This window comes from Vitis vinifera, chromosome 16, assembly GCF_030704535.1.
Source record: "Vitis vinifera cultivar Pinot Noir 40024 chromosome 16, ASM3070453v1".
NCBI lineage: Eukaryota > Viridiplantae > Streptophyta > Magnoliopsida > Vitales > Vitaceae > Vitis > Vitis vinifera.
Genome location: NC_081820.1, coordinates 4,118,413 through 4,130,764, shown reverse-complemented (window position 1 = coordinate 4,130,764; position 12,352 = coordinate 4,118,413). Strand labels below are relative to the sequence as shown.

Here is a 12,352-nt window from a genome sequence, read left to right as displayed (position 1 = left end):
ATAATTGTCAATTGAAGACAGTAGAAACTAAGTACAAAGAAGGTGAGAAAGGTGGGGGAAAGTAAGGTAAATTAAAAGAAAGAAAAAAAGTTTATTTGTCCAATGTTAAAAAAAAACTTCATATTACCTTTTAAAAAAAAAAAAAAATCCAAGATCCAATAAAATTGTTTCACTGTTCAAACCTTCAGCCCAGGTCTTGAATGGAACCATAATCAAACCTGGAACCACCTAGTTTCATAGCACAAAAACCTTTCATCTATTCTTCAATAAACTTTTCTTTTTGAAGTTCTCTTTTCTTTTTTCTTTTTTTCTAGAAAAAAAAAATGCGAGAGCCCCAGAGATTGAGTTAGAGAGAAATTGAGATATATATATATATCTTTAGTAGGGAGGTTTCTGGGCAATTTTTAATAGTTCCAACTCCCAAAAATTGCTTCCCCCATATCTCATACATATTGGATCGATATGGGTCAGCCCAACTTGGGCACCCACCCAATTCCAACATCTTCCACTTGCACAAGATGGGTTGATACAACCAATCAATAATCATCCAAGTCCATTCTCTCAGCTCTTTGAAGATGATTCATATAGGCAAATGGGTCGTGTGACCATGCGAGCACATCTACGATTTGGGAGCTTATAAAGTTATGTACTTGTTAGAGAGACATAATAGCTTAACCCCAAAATTATTAGTGAATAATTATAATCATGTCTCATTGTACCCCAGATTATTTAGTCACATTTTAATGTATATACTTAATCTCTCAAAGTTGTATGCTACACAACAATATAAATGTATTAGATACAAAAGCAATATAATTGGTCGACCGTGAATTCATCTTTATCAATGTAAATTAAAATTGTCAACATTCATCATTTGAAATAAATAATATAATACCAATAAATTGTATTTTATATCATATCAAGTGTTGGTACTTTAGTGGTAATAAATGGTACAGGATTACAATGTCATATATATCCCCTAATTTATTTATTCTAATATCCAATTTCCATTGGATATTATCTACTACATTTTATTTCCTTTTTTTTTATATATCTGGATTATCTGCAATAGGATGAGTCTACAGGATTATAGTGTCATCCCATCATTCAATTTTTTTTTTTAATTATAATATCCAATTTCCATTTTATTGGATATTTTTTGCATTATCAAATATTACCATAATGATATTATCCTCTTTCCATTTCCCTATCTGCAATTCTTATGTGCATCCACTGCATCCATCATTTTCACATTCGATGCACATTCATCATTTACTCACCACATCCGCATCCATCATTTACTCACTACATCCACTATTATTATTTTTTCCGAAAACAAATCAGAATAAGAAACTATATTATTTCTCAAAAGAAAATAGAATAGGAAACAAACCAACATGCTCTAATATCATTATTAAAAAAAAACTTCGGATTACCTTTTAAAAAAAAAATCCAAGATCCAATAAAATTGTTTTACTGTTCAAATCTTCAGCCCAAGTCTTGAATGGAACCACAGTCAAATCAGGAACCACCTAGTTTCATAGCACAAAAACCTTTCACCTACTCTTCAGAAAACTTTTCTTTCTGAAGTTCTTTGAAAAAAAAATGCAAGAGTCAAAGAACCAGAGAGAAGGTTTCTGGGAAGTTTTTGACAATTCTAACTCTCAAAAACCGCTTCCCCCATATCTTTGACATATTGGATCGGGTTGGATCAGCCCAACTTGAACACCCATCCAATTCCAACAACTAACATGATTCCAAAATGATTAGTTTACATATAAATTTCAAGGAAGGATAGTTTGGCCCAAAAAGTTCGTATATTTACTTTTTGTTGAAATCTTAGATCGATATCTTAACTAAATCCTATTTATGTCTCATGGGTAGGCTGACTTATCTTTTTATTTCATTGCTTGTTACGTATACTTTATTTGTTATTTTGTCTAGGTTTAATAATACTGTTTGTTGAACTAAATTTTATGTTAATTATTTGAAAAATCAATCACCAACCAATTTGTCAAGGTCAAGATCACATCCAAACAGAACTCAACTCTGGACTCGAAAGAGTTCGTGAAAGAAAGAGATTAGATTAGAGAGAGGGAAAATCTAACATAACTGCCCTTTTCCTTATTGGATATGAAAAACAAAAACAAGAGAGATGTTTTGTAAGTTTAGCATAACATCCTCTCCATATATCACACATCATCATACACTAACTACTTGTATAGATCGACCGCTACACTTTTCCTTTCCTATGCTCACCCGTGCTTCTTTTTCTCTTTAACGAAGCGGTTGTAGTATCCTCCCCAACCACCACCACCATCACCGTTACCGTATCCACCTCCACCTCCTCCTCCTCCACCACCACCACCACCACCACCGTATCCATCGTATCCACCTCCACCATCATCATCATTACCATATCCACCACCACCACCATTTCCATTACTATTACCGTATCCACCACCACCACCACCACCATTTCCATTACCATTACCATGACCGTATCCACCACCACCATTACCATTGCCATTACCGTATCCAGCGCCACCGCCGCCACTTCCACTGCCACTAGCCCCACCACTTCCATATCCAGACCCAGACCCAGACCCGGACCCCGTCCCTGACCCATATCCAGATCCGGATCCCCGACCGAACCCATTGGAAGACCGGCCAGACCCCGACCCATACCCCCACCCCGAACCAGGGCCGGAACCCCAACCCCAATTGTAATCCCAGTTAGGCCCATGCGCCGACCCACTGCCGCCGGTGGGTGGATGATTCGCCTCAGGTGGTGACTGGTCCGGCCGCCCACCTCCGCCTCCGCCTCCGCCATCTCCACCACCGAAGTTGTAGGAAATGGCAACACCGGACAAAGCCAAGATAACAAGGAGAAAGAGAGAGAATGTGGACATGTTTGATTCTAAAGTATCTGTGTTTGTTATTTCGATACTATGGAAGGTGGGGTGGTAGTGGGGGGTATTTATGAGTGTGGTGGCGTGGATTTCGTGATCATACCGGCATAAAGCCATTGGGTGGTTTGATTATGAAATGACCCTTACAACCTAAATCTATGTGTTTTGTATTATTAAAATAAAATATGTTCATAAAGTCCTCTCCACTTTGAAAAATCACTTTACTAGGATATATTATTTTTTCTTGAAGTCGGTAAATTGCTCCTTCCTAATTGAAAATTCAACTAGAAAACAAAAACACGATTTCCGGTTAAAAAATACAAAACAAAATATTTTCAAAAAATATATTTAAATTATTTTTTAAAATAAATAAATAAATCAAAAATCACAAATTTTAAAACATTTAATATAAATGATATATTTTTAAATTATTTGAATTTTATAAATAAATCAATTTAGAGAAGGATATAAAAATAATTTAGTATTTATTCATTTTATTTCTCTCATATTTTTTTTATTGAATTTTTTAACAATAATTAATACGAAATAGGAGAATTAAAATGTATTTTGGTGATATAAATAAATTGGGATATACTTAACTAAAGGAGGATGGTGGTGGGAGGTTAAGAAGTGGAACACGTGCCATCACCACTCAGTAGCCACAATCTTTCCTTTTTCCCTTTTTGTGAAATCTAACCCCATTATGCATTCATGTGGTTGTAATTTTGTTTATACTAACGTCAATAAAATTCGTGGTGGTGACTGGTGGGCTGGTGGGTTTGTATATTTTTGACTTTTTCACCATTCTAGAGTTGGACGACCCTAATTCCCCCATCGAAAGTGACCTGATTCTGACACGTGTACTGATATCTCATAGCTTTCCACTGTGATCCAAGCACGTGTTGTTGTGTGAGTTGTGGCTGAGGTTTTACGTTTCCATCATAAATATCTAACACTTATTTTATGTTTATCCATTTACAAGGTTTTTTGGATGTAAAATCCTCATAATTTTAATAAAATTTTTAATTTTTTTTAAACACCATGTCCCTGAAAAAAAAATTTATAAAAAAATTAAGGGGTTATTTGTAACTATAAGTTTTCTATTTTTCAAAATAAAAAACGTAAAAAATATTTTTATTAATCAAAAACTGTTTTATATTTTTTTATTAAGAATAAAAAAGAGAGGGTTTTCATTAAAAAAAATTATTTTTTATTATTTTTACTTGTTTTATTTTATGAGAGATTGTTTAAAAAATAATTATACAAACATATAAAACGATTAAAAATAAAACATTAAATATAAAAATTATTTTTAAAATATATTTAAAAATATTAAAAATATTTTAAATTTCAATCATATTTTTATTCTACAAAAATCAAAGAACAATTACCAAAAAGGTCCTGGGGATTTTTTTTTATTATTAAATGAAACATAAATATTCAATGGTTTCATTGTTTTTTATCTTGATGATTGATTCTATCCTTTTTTATACCTCGGTCCCATGCATTTGTATCTAGTGTCACTTGTTCATTTTCTTATCATTTTCTTATCTAATGACCTAGATTTCATCATTTAGTAATTGGATACCCTAGAATTTTGCTTATGAAAAATCCACCAAGCTAATGTTATGGTCGAAAAATATCCACTCTCAAGGAAAAGCAAGTGGAAGAACCAGGAAGCTGACTTCATGTAGTCCTACAAAACAGAAAAAACTGTCCATTACCTAACTTTGTACGACTGTTCAGTGTCCAATATCTAGGGCACAATCTTCAGAATGAACCCATTTTCCATACCAACTTGGCTACTTTTTATAAGTCCATGTACACCCCTATCTCAATTTTAGGCACTGTCTTTAAAATAAGACCAATTTGGGGAGCATCCCTCAAGGATTATTGAATTAGAAAATGGGAGACAATGTAGTTGCAGTGCAAGGGGAAAGGCAAGTTGGGGTGTGGTCTGAGGTTAGGAGGCCTATGAATCATCACAGTTCCTTTTCAAGTTCAACACGGAATTTGATTTCAGCTTTGGCCCACCTAAACCCATGTGCAGTGGAATCAATAATATCCTACTTTCATCATCAACAATTGACCCCGCCTAGGAACTAGTGGAATATGAATATCTGAATATGAATATCTTCTGCTATGCCATTCACGTTGATTATGATTAGGATGGTAACCAAGTGTCAAGTTCCAGAGGCAAGAACAGAGGGTTGGGGAGGATGATAATAGATTCATGTGCATGTTCTTTTTTTAAAAGATTTCTTGACCCTATTTAGAATCTGTCTGAAAGTGATTTAGGTACAGAGCTTTTAATATGTAGTGCTTTTACTAGTTGTACTTTCTTTTATATAACAAAGTGATTTTTTTAAGAGTCATCTATTAAGTACTTTTCAAATTGATTTTTCAAATATATATCAAACACCTAATTTTTATTTTTATAAGAAAGCACTTCCTTAACTCTTTTCAAAATTATTTCCAAACGCACTCTTAATCTCTATATAGATTATCCATGGAAATCTCCCGAAGCTAACACCTAGTGTCAATGAGCTGGCAGCTTACCATTTGTGAAAGAAGAAAGTAACACAAACTCCCCACCTCCCTTGTGAAGCTTGTAAAAGAAGAAAGTAACATATACTCCCCACCTTCCTAGTCAATTCAACCAAAATGGACTATCAATAAAATCTAAGATATTCCCTCCAAACCATCTCACATACTAGTGTTAAGAGTCAAGGACGTGGACATATCTTCAAAAGGATAATCTCAATACCATCTCACATACTCGTGTTAAGAGTCAAGGATGTGGATATATCTTCAAAAGGATAATCTCAATAGAGAGAGTTGGAGATAGCCATGCTACCAACACACGAAATCTAGAAGTCATAGATCATTTAACCCATGTTAGAGAATTCCAAAAAATGTAAAAACCCTAGAAGTTAATAATCCTACTAAAGGGATCAAAACTAATTGAGATTCTTAATGACTCTTTAACACAAAGTAATCCACACAAAAGTCTACCCTAACAGGTCAAAAGTGCAACAAAAGTTGACATAAACCCTTTAAGAACTGCCATATTGATTAGACTCTTAGTTAACTAGTTAAGTTTTAAATTGTTGAAGTAACTTTGGTATCTTTACAACTGAGCCAGGGAACCTGAAACATGTTGCAGACTAATCTAAAACAATTCCACAAACAGAGTAAACTGTAAGAAGAGCAAAGAGAACTGCCTTACCAACCATAGCTGCTCATTTCTAGAATGAAACTCCCTCAGCACATCCTGCCTTTGCACTCTTGAGAACCACAGTAACACCTTTTTGTCTTGATTTGGCCATTAATATCAAGAACCTGACCCACCATATAATTGTAATGATATGTTAATTCTCGCATGGGTGGTATGTTCTTGGTAGCAAATAGCATTATATGAGGCAGTCTCTTGTCGTCATGATCATAAAGGACTTTTTGGGCATAAAGGTTGGGTGAACAACTATGGTTGATATATCTTCCCACATTCCCAAACTTGGCTGCATCAATGGCAAAGGCCCCATTATCTAAATCAAACAAATACTCATCGTTAGCAGTCCTTCGTTTGGCTTCCTTGTCTTGAATTAGCTCCCCTGCATACTCGCATATAAAACTTCCAGATGAAATATAATTTCGAGACCTAACACCCCATCCTGTTGATTTGGTCTTGAAAACCTCCAATGAGAATCTGATACCATTTTGGCTGACTCTATTGTTACAAGAAGGAGGGCACTTGCACAAAGGACCACACTCATAAACCCAGGGCTTTGTCTCAATAATAGCCCCATGGCAGTTAAATGGGATCTCTCCTCCATTCTTGAGGACACAAGCACATTTCACAGAATCTGAGCATCCGTCAGTGCAATCACAACCACTTGGAATGGACCACTTAGAACCCTCTAAATATGCCATGCGGGCAATGTAAGTGAAGGGTTGAGGTTTCTCATAATCAATTGTGTTCACCACATGGATGGACCTCTCCTCTTTCCCCAAAGAAATATCGTTTAAGATATTTTTCCTGCATACTTTTGATTTTTTTGACTTCTTCAATTTTCTGCCAAGAGAAATATCATTGAAAATAGTTTTCCAGCGTACTTCTGAATCTTTTGACTGATTCAATTCTCTTTGATCAAACTTTGGTTCTCCTGTAATTCTTTTCAGTTGGAATTTAAAAACAAGTTTACCAAATTGACCTCTTTCCTGCCAATACTTGTCCACAAAATACAGACCATCATAAGTGTAGCCGTTGGAAGTCACTTTCATAGCTTGAAAACCTCGGGTAACCCTTACAGGAGTTTTAGCATCCATGCTATTCTTCAGTGCAAGGTTTCCTCGTTCAAGTTTCTGGTCTTCAGGCTGCTTATTATATCCAACCATTGGATTTCCACCTTGACCCAAATATATCAAGACATCAGAGGATTCTTTGTCATTGGCATAACGGCCAGAATCAACAACACTAATGGCCAATACTTTTCCATCCTTCTCCATGTAATCTATACCATTCTGAAAATGACTATGAAGGCCAATAATAGCCAATTCAACCCTATAATGAAATGTATCACCAACTTCAATACCAGAAACATGACCTAGTCGCTTAGTTGTGTTAACCCACTTTTGTTGCCTCTTGAGAGTCATTGCTGCTGTCACAGGAAGCTTTCTAAGAACATTTTTTTTCCCTGTTAGAATTGCTTCACGTCTGAGCTTTTCCAATAACTCTTGGAATAGATTTAGAGCCCCCTGTACTCTACTGTTGTTACCTATTGCCTGGTGGTCCTTGCTGCATATTTCAATTTCCTTCACAGTATTTCTCAACACATTTTTGCCTCGATCATCTTTATTTCCAACTGTCTGGCACCAAGGATCCAATTCAGACAATTTCCTCTCTGATTGGGGGTGAATGCTGATTTCTTTTGTATCATCATCCCGTCTAACCATAAAACCAGATGTCTCACCATCTCTGGAACTATTCTGAACTTCATTGACAGTTGCTTCCCAAGGACTCCTTTCTAAGGTACGATTGCAAGCTTCCCCGCCCTGTATTTCCTGTCCAAGTGAAGCACAAATCTCTTTTGCATCAACACCCCATTTGCCCTCAACTCCATATGTTTCAAAATCTCTGCTACAGTCATTCCGAACTTCATTTCCAGTTTCTTTGCAAGCACTCATTTTTAAGGCACTTCCAAAAGAATCTCCATCCTGAATTTCCTGTCCAAGCAAAATGCAGACTTCTTCTGCATCACCAGCCCATTTTCCCACAAAACCAGATGTTTCACCAACTTCTCCTCGAAAGTTATTCCAAACTTCATTGCTTCCTTCATAAGACCTCCTTGCTAAGGCACCATTGTAAGCACTCTCGTCCTGCATTTCCTGACCAGGAGATTTTGTACATGTTGCCATAACTTCTACAGGCCTGGGTTCTGCACTGAACTTCTCACTAGGGGAAATATTGTTAGCAGAGGAAGAGGCAGATTTTAAACCTTCTGGAAAATCCCTGACAATAGAATAGCTTTTCAAGACTTCTTTGGGAGGATAACTTCTAGGAACTTCATGCATTCTAACCTCAGCATCAATTGTGGAACTGAAGCTACTCTGAATACTATGCTCAACAGGAGCTTGAAAGTTTCCAGCAGTCCCAACGGCAATGTTGTCTCCAATTACTTTTGAGTCAGTTAGAGGGATGAATTTTCCATACCCTCTTGGCCAATCCCGAACAGCATCAACCCTTGGACGGTTGAAATTCGGAGGAAAACTTCGATACTGATGATGGGCATGGTTTTCAAATGGCCGTTTTTTGTGTGTCTTCATAGGAGAAGTTTCGGAAGTTGATAAAACCATTGTAGATGGTTCTAAGGAAACAAAAAACATACCCAAAGATAAAAGCATCACTATATTAAATTTCTACAGAGAATAAAATTAACAACAATTGAAAACTAGGAAAATGAGGAGAAAATTCAGAATATGGTTTAAGTTTGTTTCTGTTTCAATTAAAAACTAAGAACCCAAAAGCCAAGTCAAGAAGTTCTTTTTCACTCTATTCTATAGAGTTTGCTCTGAATGAAGATTAATGCCCTTTTATTTCTGTATATTTTCTCCCCAACCAAACAGAGTTAATGGGAATTAAAAGATGAAAACACCTTGCTTTGGTTTCAATTGAAAATAACTGAAATATTGAGGCAACAACAGTTCAATTTTGCAAAGGTTCAAAACAATTAATACCTGAGCCAAGATTTGAACGTCTTCAACTTTCCTACATTTGCTTAGCAGCCAAACTGCACCAACATCAAAATAAGCACATTGATAAGAACCAAAAACTAAGCAAAGAAATTCAATTGCATTCAACTGCATGGAGGTTCCAAATAATCAATAATCCCAATCAAAATTTTCATTTTCTTTTCTAATATATTTCAAACAAGAAGTTGAATCCCACTCAATTGTATAAAGGCTTCAGACATTGAATTCCAATCAGGATTTCAATGTCTCCTTTTCTTCCAATATATTTCCCAGCATTAATGGAAATTAATAAAAATAAATAAATAAACTCAAAAAATTGCATCAAAATATTCAATTCCACTCAAATGTGTAAAGGCTCCAAACAGTGAATACTCTAAATCAAGCTCACAGCTAAAGATATGAAGCAAAGGTCAGGAGACGTCAACCCAAATATAGTACGATGCAGCCTAGGGCTCATGTCGAGCACATGCCACTGTTGCTTTATCGAGTAAGATCAAGATTTTCATATCTTTTTTTTTCAATATTTTCTCCTCATACCAAGCAACATTAATGAAAACTCCATTCCAAAATAAAGATTAGTACTAAAACAAGAAGCTCAACCCCTGTATTTTCTCAGCAACCAAACAGCAGAAAAAAGAAGTTCACAAAAACAAAGAAGACACCAAACCAAAACATAAATGAGGAAGAAGCCAAATAAATCGAAAACTGAAAAAGTAAAAGAACTCATTGTTCTTGTTTCAAATAGAACTCAGAAAACTCAGAACTCAGAACTCAGAAATCGAGACAAAAGTTGAAGCTCCTAGTAATCAAAAAGAAAAATGACAGGGAACAGAATGAAAGAGAAATGAGTTCAAATACATGTAAGATTAAGAGGAAAAACATACATAAATGATCTTCAGAGGATTTTGAGAGATAAAGAAAGAGGGAGGGAGGGAGGGAGGTGAAGTACATTGGTGGAAAAGAAAGGAGGGTTTTGAATTTGAGGGAGGTGTGGCGGGTACAGGAAGTGGGACCTTGTTTTTTCTGACGGCTATCACGGGTCCACTTACTGTTTTTGGTATGTCAGAAATACCAGACTTGCTTGCTCAGGGTTGCCTCCGAATCAATTTTATGCCTCGTTTGGCACAACTCCCTGTTTTTTTTTTGTTTTTTTTGGAATTTGAAATGGGACAATTGTTTTTAGGCCAAATATTTGGTCCATAAAAAATTGGTATAATTAATAAAAATGATATAAAATATGAAGAGAGCAATATATATTTCAAAACAATTTTTTCCCGTAATGTTTGAGAAACTTTTTAATCTTAATTTTTTTTAATAATTATTTTGAAAATTTATTATTTTTAGAAAAATAATTTAAAAATATATATATATTATAAAATTATATCATTTAAAAAAAATAAATTTGATATATTTTCAATTATTTTTTATATACACAATTTTAAAAATATATACTTTTCAAGATGTTTGATTTTTAAATAATAATAATTTTTATTTTTTTTGGAAAATTGTGTATTTTTTTCCAAATCACTAAATTATATTAAATTTTATTGAGATTTGCAAAAAAAAAAAAAATTAAGTTAATATTTTTCTACTCTTTTTTTTCATGGTCAATAAAGGTCATTTTTGGAAAGATAAATAATTTATATTTTTCTTCTCAATTTTAACACTTTCTCTAAGTTTTGGGCTTAAATAGTAAACTTATATGGACCAAAGCTTAATTTTTGGGTCCAACTAGATCTAAAATACAATTATCCCATTTGAAATTGAGGTGAGAGTGACTATTTTTACAATATTAGTATTATAATAATATTATTTATAAAATAAAATAAAAATTATTAAACATAAAAGAATTTCTTCTATAAATCATAATAGAATTTCTTACAAAAAAATTAATTTTATTTAAATGAAATTAATCAAATAAAAATAAAAACTTTTATTTTTTAAGTTTTTATATCGATGTTATTTTTATTTAAAAAATATAATAAAACATGAAGTGTAACACTGTGTTTTTTTTTTAACCTAATTTTAAAAAGAATTTAAAACTAAATAATACTTAATAATACTATTAAGTTATTTATTTTTATAATATTTTATTTTTATTAAGTATTAAGAAAAACTTAATTTTACCTTTTTTTCATTTAGAAGAAGTTAAATATTTTAAATTTTTTTATTTAATTAAAAAATTATAATAAATTACAAAAGAATAAAAAATAAATAAATAATTTAAAATCTAAAAACAGACTACTTTCATTAAAAAGCTTAAAAAACAAACCCCTTTCAAAATTATTTTATATGAAAATGGGAAGATGGGCGGTGAAGAACAGGAGAGTCCGAGGTAGTGTCTTTAATTTTATTTTAATTTTTAAAATTATTTTATTTATTTTGCATAAGGATATATCCATGTAAGGTTAACCCCATTGGTTTGATTTTCTTCTCCCTTTTTGTAAAGCTTTTGTTAATTGTTTTGTGGACCCCGCATTTCGGTTCATGCGTTTTCCACTCTATGGTGAGCTCAATTTTTATTTGAAAAATGATTTTATTGATTAAGAAAAATGACTTGGAGTCGCCACTTATTTTTGCTTTTTTTTTTAAAAAAAAAAGGGTAAACAAAATAAGAAAGAAAACTCTAAGTGTGACTCCTCATTTTGGAAAAGGTGATCTACGAAAAACCGGATCGAACTCGGGGGTTAGGTTACTTATCAGGAAGGTACGGTAAAGACCATAGCACCCCTTTAAGTCCTTAAAGTCGGGTCTCTACTAATAAAATGAAGTTGTTGTGGCAATTGATATGGAAATCAATGAATACTCAGGGTGATCATGCACGTGAGGGAATCAAAACACTCAATAAAGAATCGACCGAAGTGAGAATGGGGCTTCCCTTAGCATCAATCGATTAATGCGCTATCAAGAAAGAGGGTTAGTACACAAGTAAGAGAATAATCTCATGTATGTCATAGAGTAGAATGAATTAATCATGTGTGATAATCAAATCAATCAATCAATCAATCATAAAATCACTTATGTAGGGCCCCCACCACAGCCCGTTTATTTTGCCTAAATTAATATCACATATTCTATTATTCCAGAATTATAAAAAATTCATTCATGCTTTTTGAAATCAAAAGGAGAAGAAGATCATTTGAAAACCAAAGCGGAATTAAAACTATTTGAGAGAAAATTGGATTTTTGAA

The 12,352-nt window shown here is 33.6% G+C and overlaps 2 protein-coding genes across 2 annotated transcripts; both read right to left on the bottom strand.

Annotated features, from left to right (window-relative positions):
• Positions 1 to 2,104: 2,104 nt before the first annotated feature.
• LOC100254450 (putative glycine-rich cell wall structural protein 1) lies at positions 2,105 to 3,017 on the bottom strand. The gene has a single exon (XM_002277756.4). The coding sequence runs from the start codon at positions 2,910 to 2,912 to the stop codon at positions 2,256 to 2,258; it is 657 nt and encodes a 218-aa protein (XP_002277792.1). The 5' UTR covers positions 2,913 to 3,017; the 3' UTR covers positions 2,105 to 2,255.
• Positions 3,018 to 6,000: 2,983 nt separating this feature from the next.
• On the bottom strand, positions 6,001 to 10,180 carry LOC100259566 (histone-lysine N-methyltransferase, H3 lysine-9 specific SUVH5). The gene is made up of 3 exons (XM_002277738.4): positions 10,046 to 10,180; positions 9,147 to 9,199; positions 6,001 to 8,776 (listed from the first exon to the last, which is right to left on the bottom strand). The coding sequence occupies exon 3, from the start codon at positions 8,763 to 8,765 to the stop codon at positions 6,177 to 6,179; it is 2,589 nt and encodes an 862-aa protein (XP_002277774.1). The 5' UTR covers positions 8,766 to 8,776; positions 9,147 to 9,199; positions 10,046 to 10,180; the 3' UTR covers positions 6,001 to 6,176.
• Between the last annotated feature and the right edge of the window lie 2,172 nt (positions 10,181 to 12,352).

Coding starts and splice junctions, on each gene's coding strand:
- LOC100254450 (XM_002277756.4), bottom strand. CDS start 2,912: ATGTCCACATTCTCTCTCTTTCTCCTTGTTATCTTGGCTTTGTCCGGT.
- LOC100259566 (XM_002277738.4), bottom strand. CDS start 8,765: ATGGTTTTATCAACTTCCGAAACTTCTCCTATGAAGACACACAAAAAA.